Source organism: Mchenga conophoros, linkage group LG20 (assembly GCF_057382185.1).
Source record: "Mchenga conophoros isolate Kocher_MC1m ecotype Shallow Benthic linkage group LG20, M_conophoros_male_GT1.1, whole genome shotgun sequence".
In the NCBI taxonomy this organism is placed as follows: domain Eukaryota; kingdom Metazoa; phylum Chordata; class Actinopteri; order Cichliformes; family Cichlidae; genus Mchenga; species Mchenga conophoros.
The window spans coordinates 34,120,386-34,132,992 of NC_140545.1; the positions used below are offsets into that span (position 1 = coordinate 34,120,386).

The window sequence follows — 12,607 nt, forward strand, 5'->3', positions numbered from 1 at the left end:
TCTGTTGGCGGCTGACATCAGATGGAACCTCTCAGGAGTTTGTGAGATGCGTTCAGTGCTGCACCAGGAAAGAGTGTCACTACATCTGACGAGCCCGAGCTTCATGGACGAAATGCTTCCATTACCATTCGTTGGTTTGCCCAACTAAAAGCAGGATTCAGGTATCAAAGAAAAGTGGAATATTGGCCTTGGTGCAAATGGAACATCTGGAAATAAAATCATGAGCTCAGTCTCATGGCAATTCATGAATGCATGATGTAAAATAAATCTGTTATTTTCGTTGCCACAATTTAAGGCTACCAATAGGAATTTTTAATCATAGCAACTCAGCTTAATATCTGCAATTAGCATGAGGATTGTTTTTTCTGGACAAACAACAAAGAAATACAAATTGGCGAACTACTCAACCACAAGAAAACTCCTTCTAGAAGCAAGTTGTGACAGCCATCTTGGAAACTCCTATAGGCAATTATGTTGAAGCCCCTAAATTAAACGTGGAGACAGTCCCACCATTAATTCCTATGACAGCATAAAAACTACATGCAGGGAACCACAACTTAAATCTGTAAAAACTGCTTTAAGTAGATCCAGCCTTTCTGCTACAGTAAGTAGTTATCATAGTTATCATAGTGTGGCTGTTGATAGGCTCATTGATCCGAAAGTGCCAATCAACAGCTGATCTTTTCAGGACTTTTTGCAGGAGATTTCTTGTAATGTCTCTGCCACAAACCAGTCCTTGCCCAGACGAAAATGCAACATGTAATTAGCGTGCTACAAACTGCCAGCTCTTGACATGCTAGCTAGCCAATCGCTCATTTGTTTATCCACGTGTAAGTATGATCAGCAGAGGGGGGCTGAGCTGCTGAGATGATGGTCTGGTCAGTTCTGGTAATTTGAGGGTATCTCATTAAACAGCATAAAACTAAAAAGCTATAATTTTAAAGTCACATCTTGTACTGTTTAATGTTCATGCTAACATAAAAAAGCTACATTGGCACCAATGCTAAAAACAGATTCATGTTATGCAACTATTGCCATGACACTAGGAGTGCAGGTATAACAGAAACAGTCTTTAGTATTTGCCCCTGCACACCTTTAGTCATTCCTGCCCCTAAAACTTTTACCTTCCATCCTCTGATTTCTCTCTATAATGAACTTTACGTTCGCACGAGTAACTGAAATGAGCATGGAGCGTTTTTGCCTCCTCTTCTTCTCAGAGACCTTTCCTTCCCCAGTCGGTTTGATGGATGACGTTGCCTCCATCTTTTTTCGGCCTGATCAGTATTCTCCCTCTCTCCTCCCTCTCAGTATTCCGGCAGCATCTCCCTCCATTCTTCCTCCTCACACTTTAGCATGCAAAAAGAGAATCTGACCTCCCGCTTTCATCCTCAACCTCCCGTGTTACTCTAACATTTATTTCTCCTATTTACATTTGAAGGAATTCAGGTTTTCTTTTTCACCTTTTGGCACAAAAATACCCCTTCTCTCTGCAGTTCAACAGTAATTTCTCCTCTTCCTCACTTTTCAGCATGCAGAGGGAGTTTACTCCTGCCCTACAGTTTATATGCATCGCCCAGCACCTTTTTTTTTCAGTATTCGCTGGTTTTCTTCTCTCCTCCACCTCATCGCATCAACAGAAAGGTGAAGCCTGATCAAACACGATGCGCTGAATTATATCCGATTTATCTGTTCTTGATGACTTTGAGTTTAAAGGGCGAGCTGAGATTTTCATTATTTTTTTTACAAAAAGACTGGAGATCTGATTTGAGATTTCAAATGCATCAAAGATACAGATCAGGTGATTTAAACGGTGCAACTACAAAGAAAAAGATTTTTAATTGAGCTGCAGATACGATCAGTGATTTAATGGCTGAGTTTCCACTGCAGCAGCAGCAGGAAAACACACACACACACACACACACACACATACAGGTTGGTGAACAGTGGTATTGGTATGGTAGTGGCTTCCCTCCCTGTTCTACAATTAATCATCTTAAAGGCAGTCTTTTATCAGGACCCTTTCCTCCTTTTCCTCAATCCTCCCTCCCTCACTCAGGTCCTTTTGGCCCCAAAGATTCAAACGACAGTGAAACATCAGCAAGAAAGAAAAAACAAAAGGTGCTTGGTTGCTCTATGGCATCGCAGAGAGCCAAAAGACAGATGCTTCATGGTGGAAGAACATTTTCACGCAAAAAAACTGGCTTTAAGTTTTGACAACCCCGTTGAGTTTTTTTTCACAGCTTGGTAAAACCATTGATGTTTCGGGTTTTCTGTGGTTTGCATATAGGACTAACCTGCAGGTTACTAACCTGGACACCATCTTACGCTAAAGATATGCTTTCTGGGTTATTTCTCATTCTCAATTTAAATCTACAAACACCATGTGTGTGTACAACTTTTTTTTACCTATTAGTTTTCCTCTTGTGTATAAAAATGGTCTACACTTTACGGTCTACATTCAGTCAAACCTCTCATCAAACATTTTTTTTATACATTAACATTAATGACATTTTCTGGCAATCAGCTGTAAGTTGGCAGAAATATGCAAGAACTTTTCTGGTTTTTGAACTATATTTAAACACACCAAAAAAGTTGAGGGCCTAAAATCTTGTTCCTGTTAGAAGCTTAAACGTGAAAGGCCCTGAAGCAGTTTGCATCTTATTTAAAAGGGGAAAGCAAAAAAATACATACCAGTCTTCCACTGGCACACATTTACACAACATTAGTTTTGACTGACCAGTTCTGGTGCAAGTTGTTTGCTGGATGTCATATAGTTCGACAGAACTAGAAGATTAAAATCTGCCTCAAATCATTGTTGAGTAGAGGTTAGTTTGTGTTTTTAGTTTTCAAAAGGCCAAATACCTATGCAATCAAACTACATCCCAAACTGACCTTTGGGCAATATTTACAAGCCAGTTTCATGATGTGAAAATGTTCTACCACACAGGTGGGACTGGGAGGTTGAAGGGTGCATTGTTGCCATGTTGGAAAGGCCGACGTTCACACAGAGAATAAGAGCTTTTCACACAGAGCTTTTCTGAGTTGCAGTAGTTCCAAACTTCTTCATGAGCATAATTTTTACTTGTAAGGTTTTAGAACTTAGGTGTGTGAAAGCCCTGGATGAGGCAACAAAAGCTCAGACTCCATCTGAAGCGCTGCCTATAACGCTACCCAAACCTTCAGGACAAACCTCCATCCAATGCCGCTCTGGAAATCTGTTCAAACAAACAACCAGTTTGGCAAATAAAAGCACCAAAAAGTTCAGTTTGTTTCCTCATCTTCCACATACAGAGCTTCTAACACAACAGACTCCAGTTGAATCCAGTTTGGTTGGGTCTGGGCCTGATCCGATGGTGAGGGGACGGTCTTGGTTTGGCTTGAACCGTCGCTCTGCCTCCTGGCTCTTGCTCTTCCTCCAGATTCTGATGTAGCATAACGTTCAGTATACAAGTTCAGCTCTTTAAAATCCATACCGTCAAATCCACAAAGTTCTTATTACATGTTAACATTTCAATATTTTTTTCCTTTCTTTTGTATTCTTTTTTTATACTTTGTCATCATTATTATCTTTCTTTTTTTTGTTGTTTACAATTATGGCCACAAGTCTTAAGAGTTCTTGAGTCCGGTCCGGCTAAAATTCTATTCCGGGTTGTTTTCAGTCCGGATTTGGTCCAAGTCCGGTCCAGTTCTGATGTGATCCGGTCCGGTCTTTACATGGCACTGGGCTTGTAGCTCTGCACAGTATTTCCCCCTGGGCATGTTTAGCATGGTGCTGTAAAGCATGGCTGTATATGTATGTGCAAGGTCTGTCGATAAAGCGCTGCACCAATAAACGTCAAAGTTTGTATCCAGGACCCCAGCGTCTAGGTTCTTGTGGGCCTGAAAAATGCCTGTTACTCCACTTTTGGAGATTTTTTCTGTTGAAAAATTCTACAGTCAACCTACTTATTTACAGACCTTGCCTGTGTGCCTGTGCTGGAATGTATTCAAAACGTAATGCTATATTCGTTTATATTCACTTCTAGTAAATTATTCACAATTCTGGCGAATTCCACAGTCTTGATTGGTCGGGCAGTACATTACTAAAGAGTCTTCTTGGCCAGTAGGATGGCCAGAGGCCAGCATGACTGACCAATGATGGAGGGTCGAGGGTCGAGGACGAGCAGGAATCAAAGGTGGGGAGAAAGAGCGAAGAAGGAAAGAAAAGGAAGGTAGAGAAGGAGTAGGACGAGGAAAATTAGGAGGTAAACTTCTGATGGACTGTGAAGAAAAGAGGGAGGACGGGAAACGGTTATGGACACAGGTACTGGTCTGTCAGTAGGCATCGGGCTCAGTGTGCTGTGGTATAGAGTGATTGTCCAGAGAATCGAGTGGTTATTTAAACAGCAACTTAGAAACATTTAGATCCTGACGAGGCTTGGCCGAACAAGTCCAAGGTCAAGTTATATCATCTCCCTTCAGAGTCCTTATTACTCTATGTCCAAATCCTCTTAGCATCCAGTGATTTCAAGTTAAGGTCAAGCCATCGGTTTATTGGACATTTAGTTTATTTGCTTTCGTCTTCTTCATTAAAGCTTAAAACAACCAACTGAATCCAAAAAAGTCCACGGTAGGGTCAGATATTCCAAATCGGTGACTTGACTTTGTCGCTTCCAGCCTCAAGTTCTGACCTGACTTCCTTACAGTGGATTCTTCCAGACAATGCTAAGGGTATGGTTGAGGATAAGTGGTCCAAAGTTACGACATCAGTAAAGAGGCTTTGAACCTCTGTGGTAGGCCTTGACTTAGCCCTGGACTTGTTCAGATTATGATGAGGCTCTTAAAGTTCAATCCAGCCTGTTGTGTTTTTCCTGTGACTGTCTGACCATAGGCGTAGTTTCTTGATCCTTCAGACAGAACAAGCTTTTCAAAGTGTAGTCTGTAGCTTTCATGGAAACTTGATCTGACCTTTCAACCAAGCACCTGTTAAGTTCCGAAGCAAGCTGAAGTCAGGTCACTTTGTTCTCACGTCACATCCACTGTTCGGAGAAACGTGACACAGTCTTTAGCCCACAGCTACATCCCCTTTGTTTGATCCCTGCTTGCAGTAAAATCAAATCCAAACCGACAGATGCATCTAGAAGGGTTATTTTTTGCCCCCAAATGACTCAAAGTTCCATAGTAAATGTATCCGCATCGGTTTGGAAATCAATTTTCCACCCCAAAAATCCACCAAATGGAGGTAGTTGGGGTCCCACCCAGCCAGTCGATCTTCAAGTCAATCAATCCATCAACTGACAAATAAATTACTGATAGATTGATTGCTAATGCAACTGGAGCTGCGGCTGTCAGTTCGGTCCAACATGGAGCAGTTCGGCTGACTGTTTAAACAGTTCAGAAAAACCAAATGCCCTCATTTCCCCCTCCCCCATTCATCTTCCCACGCCCCCCACCCCCCCCATCCATCAATCCATCAGTCCATTCATCCTTCCCCTTCTCTCAGCTGCTTCCAGACATCAGATTGATGGCTTGCTCCAGTTTGTGCCTCAGTTTGTGTTTGCGACAGTACCCATCCCGGTCCAGTGCTGTTAGGATCTGCACATGCGGGAAAAACAGAAGAAATGATATCAGCTAAGGGTATTGCTTCATGTCCCTGATATAAACAAACTTGTTCGTGCATCAGTGAAAATGTTATTTTGATAGAGGTGCTACGAGTGGTTCAGAGGATGTGGGAAAGGATCGTCTTGCTCAAGGTCAGGGTTGGATGACTAGCTGATTTATTATTTTACTGCCATGTAAGGTAAGTTGATGAGGCAAGTCTTAAGGGGAACCAAAGAACTGGAAGGTCGTGTTAGTTGCTTTTACAACATCAGTCATGTAGCGAATGCCAATGTCAAACCTCAAAGTTACTAACTCACTCACCTCTTCCTTGTACTTGTTGATGTAGAAGTAGAGCTCGCTGAGTGCACTCAGTGTGTTGAACTCATTTCCGTGGAGTCGGGACTGCTCCACCAGGTATGCGTCCATGTCCTGATCGCTGATGCTAGGCATCTTGGCTATATCCCTGTAATACCTGAAGGACACAGACAAAGTTAGCTGTGGTGACTAACTTCAGACTTTAACTGCATCAGCAAGTTAATGTGTAGCTTTTGGGTTAATTTACCAGGATAATTACCCAAGTCGCCAGCTCTAATGATGTAATATTTTTACATTTTGCATGAGCAGGCCTTATTAATCATCAGCACTAATTAATGTGATTATGACCCCATACTATTATTCTAATAAGGCAAGAGTCTCAGTCTCTGCAAGCCTTTCTTCTTTCTTTCTTTCTACAGTTCTGCTCTTCAGAATGTAAATTAAGCTGTAGTAGCTACTTTAACATATTAATTCTGACAGGTTATATTGATCAGTCACTTTCTTGTCATAGGGCATCAGCTAATATTAGCAGGTTAGTTAACTGGTTATTTACACCTAAACCCAGCTCACTCATTTATTTTTCTTAAATATATAAATTAATTAGCACGTTAGATACTTGCTTTACACAGGATGTATTAGTTAATAAGTTAGCGTGCTATCTACCTTTCCACCCAGCTCTTGTAGTTGGGGATGTCCTTCGCGTAGAGCAGTTTGTTGGATGGAGAGTCTTTGCCGAGCCGATGTTCAGACGTCGAGCAGGAATCCATGAAGGTCTGAGCGACGACTGACAAGCAAGCGTCGGTGATGCTGCTCTTGTGGATGTCGAACACAAACTGAGGATTCTTAATAACATTCACCCAGAACCTGAGAGGAAGGCTGCAAGAACAGAGAAAAGAGATGTTTTTAAAAAACATTTAAACAGCTGTGACTTTACCTTATAATTTTTTTAAAATCCACATTCTTGAGCAACTTTCTCTCACCAGTTGCTCTTCCAGGTGTGTCGGACGTCTGGGTCAGTTATCTGTCGTTTGTCGGCCTGCTCGTCTAAGAAGTCGAACATGTATTTTATGGCCAATGGGAGTGCAGAGCCACGATGGGCGGTGCTAAACACAGTCTCAAACAGGTCATCCACAAACTTCTGCAGCGTCCCCTGTTGGTGCGAGGACCAAAACAAAGGTTTAAATATTTAAAAATTCGATAATAGAAAAAAAAGATCATTAACCAGAAACATTGGACAAATTCAGAAGGTTAAAATTAACATTTTACCTATTTTAATTAAACTAGATTATAATATACAAAATGTACATCTTCTGAAACTACAGTCTCTGCGTACAATGAAGATGATTATTACAGCCATACTTTAAGGCATTACTGTAACTTTAATCTTAAGCCCCACACTGACATCTGTGAAGGCTTGTGCTGTTTTGTTTGAGGTACCTTGGTTGCTAGAAGTCTGGTCAGGTAGATTTCAGAAACCATCTTGCTGCCACGGTCTCCTTCTCTCTGGTCGCTGTGCTCATGATTTTTCACCAGGTGCCACAGTTTAGTTCCTGGAAAGACACAAAGGCTCGATTACCAATCCCAGTTTTCCAGAAGCCACAGAAGTCTCAGTTTTACTCCTTTCTTTGGTTTATTATCAATTTATTTGAAGCAATTACCTGCAAATTTGCCAAAAACTGGCATCACTCTGTAGGTACCCTGTGTCAAACTTTATTTCAGGTGTTATTCATTAACTATAGAACTCCAATATTATCATTTTTGGTATCTAGATAATATAATTTCCTTTTTCTTGGCAGAGTTTTTGTCTGAGATAGACAAAACGTCCAAGTATATCAAAGATCATGACTGTGCTGTCACAGAAGTTAAATGTAATGCTGTCTCAACACAAGCAATGAATCCTGTTCATCTTTCACAGCATCTTTGAAACAAACTTAAAGGTCTAACACATGAAAACACCACAGATGTATCCTAATGTAAAGAAAGTTACTATATCTGAGTATATCTGCTGCCATATTACCAGTTTCCTGGTCTGGGGTGATCATTGGAGCTCTGGATCTCAGGCTGTCGGGACTGCTGGATGTTCTCAGTAAAGACTCTGATGGCACAAACAGAGAGAAAGATGTTCCTGATTAGTCATCTGGTTAGAAAAGAAGAGGCTGAACACTGATTTTGTGAGTCAATACTGTGCTTTAATGGTGAGAACTGAACAACAACATCTGGCCTGGATATAAACTAAACTTTCACTGTTTTCCACACAGCTGCTATAGCTATAAAGGTAAACAGTCATTGTGCATAACTTCCAACAAACCACATCTGTATAACTTGTAACGCCCTCAAAAATACATCTGTGTAAAATTTATTTTCACCAACGGAATGTAAACGCTGTAATCTCGCAAGTGTTATGGATTAAATCAATCTCAGATTATTATTATTTCTGACTGCTGTGTTCCCCATTAATTCGTCTGTAGCGTCTCAGTGAGTTGTGCTAACTTTTACTTTCCACCTCCAAAGTTATTGTGACTCTCAAACGTGTTAAATACATTTATTTCCTCTTCACGTTAACTAGCTGTGGGCAGACACTGAAGGTAGCAAGCTGAGAAGACATGAGAACAAAAAATTCATTTTGATGAGTGAATATCGTGTTAGATTTTCTCTGTCACTTCACTGTCGGTCCAATCCTCTGTGTTTGCTTCCAGTTTTGGAGCCAACTGTTTCCTAAAAACATGTTTGAAGATGGTGATTGATGGTGTTGCCACACTGTCTAAATCAATCACCGTATACTCATATCAAAAGACTAAAGACTAAAAACGCCGTTCTTCTAACTTTGATAGTTGCTAGTTCCTGCTGTGCTCAAACACAAAAGAGAGAGACTTCCTGTAGAGGTTGGGTTGTCCGTACAGGTTACCAGTAATCCAGATCATGGTACGAATTTAAAAACCAGAAGAAGGAGGAACCATAAAGCATTCTTTAAGTTTGTGAAGACGTTTCAAACCCTCATTACTTTGATTTATAAGCAAATTGAATGGATGCACTGAGCTGCTTTTAGAGCCAGCAGTCCACCACAGTGTTAATACTGTGGCGGATTCAGTCCAAGCGGGCGATGCCATTGGCAGTCATGATAACCTTGAAACTTGAAGGACTCCAGGCTACCTCAGGTTTGTTAAAAACAGATATGCTGGCATTTCTGCAGCGTGTACAGGCAGTACAGCAAATGTTAAATTGCAGTTAAAAAAATGTTTGGACTGTTGCTAAATTAAACTTTCCTCCATTTCTTGAAATATGTGCAATGTGGTAGAGAATGAAAAGTTTGCATGACCTATGAGGAGGTAATAGAAACGGGAAATACAGTCAGGTGAAATAAACCAGAATGATGCATTTGATATATGAAAAGTCTGGAAACCATTAACCCTGCCAATAAAACACGATGCAGAACTGGCCAGCAAGAAAACCTAATAAGTGTGTGTGTGTGTGTGTGTGTGTGTGTGTGTGTGTGTGTGTGTGTGTGTGTGTGTGTGTGAGCGAGCGCGCTCAGTACCGTATCTGCTCAGCGATCTGGTGAAGGTGAAGGAGTTGGCGATGTTGTAGGCAGAAACCTGCTTCTGGACGAGCGCCACCACGGAGCCGTCTGTTACCTAGCAATGCACAGTGAAACATCAGTTAGTCAGCCAATCGCTCCATCAATCAGCTGACTAATTATCCGTTCAGCCAGTCGATTCTTATCCCGTCCACAATCTTGATAAAATCCACACGTGCCGCTGCAGGAGCTGATGAAGAACACGAACTTGCTCGGAGCTCAAACAGAGAGCGAGGGTGCACAGGCCGCTGAGATTTTAATAAATCGGCAAGAGGAAATGTTTTCAATCTGCAGCTGCACAGTCATTTTACGAGTGCCGTTTAAGTATTATGAAGTGGACTGACTGTATACTTACATTAGACCATTCTTTCATTCTATTACATCTTCAACAGTCTTCTTAATCCTCAAAATGATCTTATACTGTATGTATATTAGATTACATTATGTTACACTATATCACAATACTTCATGCAATAGAATTTTATGTTTCCTTATACTATATAGTATGTTCCATTACATTATGTTAAATATAAGAGTTTTCCTGGATAATGTTACGTAAATCAAAGCTTTGGTGCTGTCTGGGTTCAAAGGTTTGGCTTGTGGTTGTCAGTAGTTTCAAACTGTCTAATTTTCAATTCTTTCTTGTATTTGTGAAAGAAAACTGAGAAGATTTATTGACTTCTTCAAGTAAAACATCTGTTCTTTTCACCAAACAACATGTTCGGCTGGTTTCTGTAACAAAGCAATGTTTCCCATTAGTGTGCAAAAGTCAGGAATTCCACTAAGCTATTAATGAAAGACTTATATGTAATCTTACATAAGGTCTTCAGTTATTAACACAATGGTGCTAAAATCAGGAGTGGAAATATGAACACTACCTTCCTTTTTACTGTATAGTGGAGACATAACCCGACCTGCTGCTGGTAGAAATGTAACTGCACTTTTAAAGCTCTCGACAATTGTGATTGGTCTGTTAAGCACCATTGATTCCAGCTGTGATGTTCAGGATACTTTTTGCTGGAGTGTTTGGGAAAAACGTGTGAATACCACTCTCCTAACATTTTATTTGTCTCCATCGTGCACACAAGTGACTGGCGGCAGCAGCATCAGCCACTTGTGCAGGTTACGGTGTAGGCTGTACAGAAATCCAAATCAGCCGACAGACCGAGGACAGAAACACAGACTAAATACATACAAGGAGTGAAGGGAAGAGGGGAATTAAAGCACTGTGGGACAAGAACAAAGAAAGGAATAAAAAATAGGGAAAATAATAATAAATGGTATTTATGTTAACTAGACAAGATAAACAGTTAAAAGTTTCTTTACTGAAAATGTTTCAAATGTGGAGAAAATATTATATTCTTACTAAAAGGTTGCATGTGGATGAAACTGCTAACAAACAAACTTTCAGGTGATCTCTGCAGTAAATGCACGTCTGTACCTGGTAGTGCGCCAGCGTGTTGAGTCTCTTCCAGTCGCTCTCTATCTTAGTTGTCACGTCTTCGTCCTGCAGGATGATCCTTGTGAGCCGACCCTGACGCCACTCTGACATCACGAGCACAGACAAAGGATCAGAGAACTGTCCACCCAACCCCGAACTGCAGTCGTGTTTTAAATGAACTGGGCTTAAGTTTGACGACTCTCTGCTGGAGTATGTAACTGATTTATTTTTACTGACATTTTATTATTTACTGAAATTCTGATGAATGGGGACCTATTCTCCTCATTTTGTCATTCATACATGTATTCACCTAATTTAATACAATTATTAGATACACAAGTATATTTTGCAGGTGTTGTGTGTCTCAGAAGATGCATTTACCAAGAACTCACATGCGTAGTGACTGTTTACTCGGTGGTACAGGGTTTTTTATTTTTCCCCCACTAGGGATAAATTAGCATCCCCCGACTGGTTTGTAAGCAGTGCTGTCTCTAGGTAAAACCAGCCACAGTGGTTGTGGTTTCTAGCAACTGCTGCAGGCAACTTGTATAAAATTATCGCTCAACTACTTGCTGAGATGCAGAAAAACTGTGAAAGGTGCAATACAAACTGGAACTGAAGTAAAAGTAGTGCTGTGTAACTGTAACAGTCCATTTTAAAAGATGGAACTTTTACTTTGAAGGCTAACGCTTCCTCTTTCTGGTTTGCATTGCGGTTGCCACCAGTTTTGCCTGTTTAGTACCAGCAACTCCAACCGCTTGCCAACCAGTTAAGGAAACATTTTTATCTAGCCACAGTGGTTGCCAGGGAGTTGCCAACTGGTCTTTAGTCCTGTGTAACTGGGGACTAACTAGCAGCTGGCGGGTTGTTGGGGACATTAAACCCCATCATGCTGAAGACAGGACCTGAGTGGTGATGGTGACGTTAAACTCACTGAGTAACAGTAGCGTCTTACATATAGCAATTGCAATTATGTCTCAAAAACTAGAAAAACAACATTGACTTGTAGATGTTATGCTGTTAAACAAGAAAATATTTTCTGAGCTAATCCAAAGTTTATGTAAAAATCACATCACAGCCACAGAGATGTCATCCATTGGTTAGCGAAGTCCTTTCATAAGTTATAAACCAGTGAACGTACCCGACTGTAGCCACCTTTGTGACTCCGGTAACGACCATTATTACCAAAATAATCTCATGTTCTATTTAATTAGGCTTTGAAACAGCACGGAGGCCATACACTGAGTGACAACTTTGAAACAGCAATACTTCTATCTGCATCCAGTGGAGTCGCCCCCTGCAGGCTATTAGAAAGAATGCACTTTGCAGATGAAAAGCTGCATCCATGTTTTATACTGTCTGCGCCTTTTCTTGAAGTAGGATATCTGTCAGTAGTTACCCAAGTCCATGTCGTCGGCCTGAGGTCTCTGCGAGTATGGGATTCCTTTGTAAACAGCGTCCAGCAGTTTGTCTTTGACCTGAGTGACTGTGTCGCAGTTCAGCACCTTCACTGGCACCTCAGTCCCAACTTCACCCTCAGGGGGGATGCACATCAGCGTCTGAGACGGCGAGAGAGAAAGCAGAGACTCATCTGTCTGCACCAAACTTTATTAAGCTGCTGCTTGTGTGTTTACCACAGTGTTGTCACAGCGAGGAAAACGTCACGGGCTGTTAAATTGGATATTTTTAACCACACA

The 12,607-nt window shown here is 41.1% G+C and overlaps 1 protein-coding gene across 2 annotated transcripts in view; it reads right to left on the bottom strand.

The window, feature by feature from the left end:
* Positions 1-5,444: 5,444 nt before the first annotated feature.
* The window catches only part of plxna3 (plexin A3), a 137,365-nt gene continuing 130,202 nt past the window's right edge, over positions 5,445-12,607 (bottom strand). For both annotated transcript variants that reach the window (XM_085258747.1, XM_085258749.1), the window contains 9 exons: positions 12,310-12,469; positions 10,911-11,014; positions 9,431-9,527; positions 7,913-7,990; positions 7,333-7,445; positions 6,876-7,045; positions 6,559-6,771; positions 5,902-6,052; positions 5,445-5,574 (listed from right to left, as the gene is read on the bottom strand). In XM_085258747.1, the coding sequence (XP_085114873.1) occupies positions 5,479-5,574; positions 5,902-6,052; positions 6,559-6,771; positions 6,876-7,045; positions 7,333-7,445; positions 7,913-7,990; positions 9,431-9,527; positions 10,911-11,014; positions 12,310-12,469 (1,182 nt within the window). In that variant the 3' untranslated portion in view covers positions 5,445-5,478. The remainder of the gene's footprint in view (positions 5,575-5,901; positions 6,053-6,558; positions 6,772-6,875; positions 7,046-7,332; positions 7,446-7,912; positions 7,991-9,430; positions 9,528-10,910; positions 11,015-12,309; positions 12,470-12,607) is intronic.